Here is a 1,661-nt window from a genome sequence, read left to right as displayed (position 1 = left end):
TGTAATCTTCTCGGGGAGAAATACCTCGGTTATACCCAAACATAATTTACCTTGGCAAGTACTCAAGTACTTAGCTTAACACAATCTTTGGCTTCAACCTTAGTTTAACTTTAACTTGTAAATTTTTCACAAATTTCAACAAGTGTTAGACTGATCTCGGCTTAACTTCAACTTGTAAACTTTTCTTAAGTTTCAACAAGTGTTAAGCATCATATCGGTTTAACTTCAACTTGTAAACTTTTTTTAAGTTTCAACAAGTGTTAAACATCATATCGGTTTAACTTCAACTTGTAAACTTTTCTTAAGTTTCAACAAGTGTAAAACATCATATCGGTTTAACTTCAACTTGTAAACTTTTCTTAAGTTTCAACAAGTGTTAAACATCATATCGGTTTAACTTCAACTTGTAAACTTTTCTCAAGTTTCAACAAGTGTTAAACATCATATCGGTTTAACTTCAACTTGTAAACTTTTCTTGAGTTTCAACAAGTGTTAAACATCATCTCACTCTCTGCCCCTTAATGTGAACTTAAGTTCTACTTGGGTTCTCATTATACATGTATTTCAGAAACAACAACTATTGTATTTGTCAACCATAGGTATAGAAAAGAATCAAGCTAGCACTTTATTCATTTATTTCGGCAAATAACAAAAGAACAAGAGATCTTAATGGTAGAAAAATTTCAAATTACAAGTAGTCCAGGGTCTGGGCAACTCTTTGCCTTCATTATCTTCAAGCCGATATGCCCTATTGCCCAATACAGAGGTAATTCTATAGGGACCTTCCCAATTCGTGCCAAGCTTTCCTTCTCTTGGATCCTTCTTGTTGCCGACAACTTTTCTCAGAACGAGGTCATCGATTTGAAACTCTCTTAGGTTGACCTTCTTATTATAAGCCCTGGCAGGCTGCTGCTGGTAAGCTGCTAGTTGAATTACGGCTCTCTCCCTTCGTTCTTCTAGCAGATCCAGATCTCGGGCTAGTAGAACGTCATTAATCCCATTTTCTACTCGTTGAGTTCTGATCCCTGGGATGCCAACTTCTAGAGGAATTACAGCTTCTATGCCATAAGCCATGGCAAAGGGTGATTCCCCTTTTGATCTTCTCGGCGTAGTTTGATATGCCCAAAGTACACTTGGCAGTTTGTCCACCCACTTCCCTTTTGCTGCCTGCAGCCTCTTCTTTATCCCATCCAAGATGACTTTGTTGGATGCTTCTGCTTGTCCATTGCTTTGGGGAAAGCTTAGAGTTGAAAAGTAATTCTTGATCTTGAATTTTGCACAGAAGTTCTTGATTAACTTGCTGTCAAACTGCGTTTCATTATCTGCAACTGTTGCTCTTGGAATCCCAAACCGGGTGATGATGTTCTTCCATATGAAGTTCTTTACATCCACATCTCGGATTTTGGCAAGGGGTTCAGCTTCAATCCACTTCGTGAAATAATCTGTTGCTACCAGTAAGTACTTCCTTTGTCCAGTTGCTTGGGGCAGTTTCCCAACGAGATCCATGCCCTATTGGGCAAACGGCCAAGGACTGGATACAGGGTTCAGGTATGCTGCTGGTTGGTGAATCAAGGGTGCAAAGCTTTGGCATTTTTCACACGTCTTGACGTAGGCTTCTGCATCTCTTTGCATGTAAGGCCACCAATACCCCTGGGTAATGG

At 39.4% G+C, this 1,661-nt stretch overlaps 1 protein-coding gene across 1 annotated transcript; it reads right to left on the bottom strand.

Moving 5' to 3' along the window:
- Nucleotides 1-666: 666 nt before the first annotated feature.
- On the bottom strand, nucleotides 667-1,074 carry LOC145800529 (uncharacterized). The gene has a single exon (XM_082890217.1). It carries the CDS (start codon nucleotides 1,072-1,074, stop codon nucleotides 667-669), a length of 408 nt encoding a protein of 135 aa, XP_082746343.1.
- Nucleotides 1,075-1,661: the final 587 nt, after the last annotated feature.

Source organism: Camellia sinensis, chromosome 10 (genome assembly GCF_055761805.1).
Source record: "Camellia sinensis isolate YWXY chromosome 10, ASM5576180v1, whole genome shotgun sequence".
In the NCBI taxonomy this organism is placed as follows: Eukaryota; Viridiplantae; Streptophyta; class Magnoliopsida; order Ericales; family Theaceae; genus Camellia; species Camellia sinensis.
This window is presented reverse-complemented; position numbering and strand designations above follow the sequence as displayed.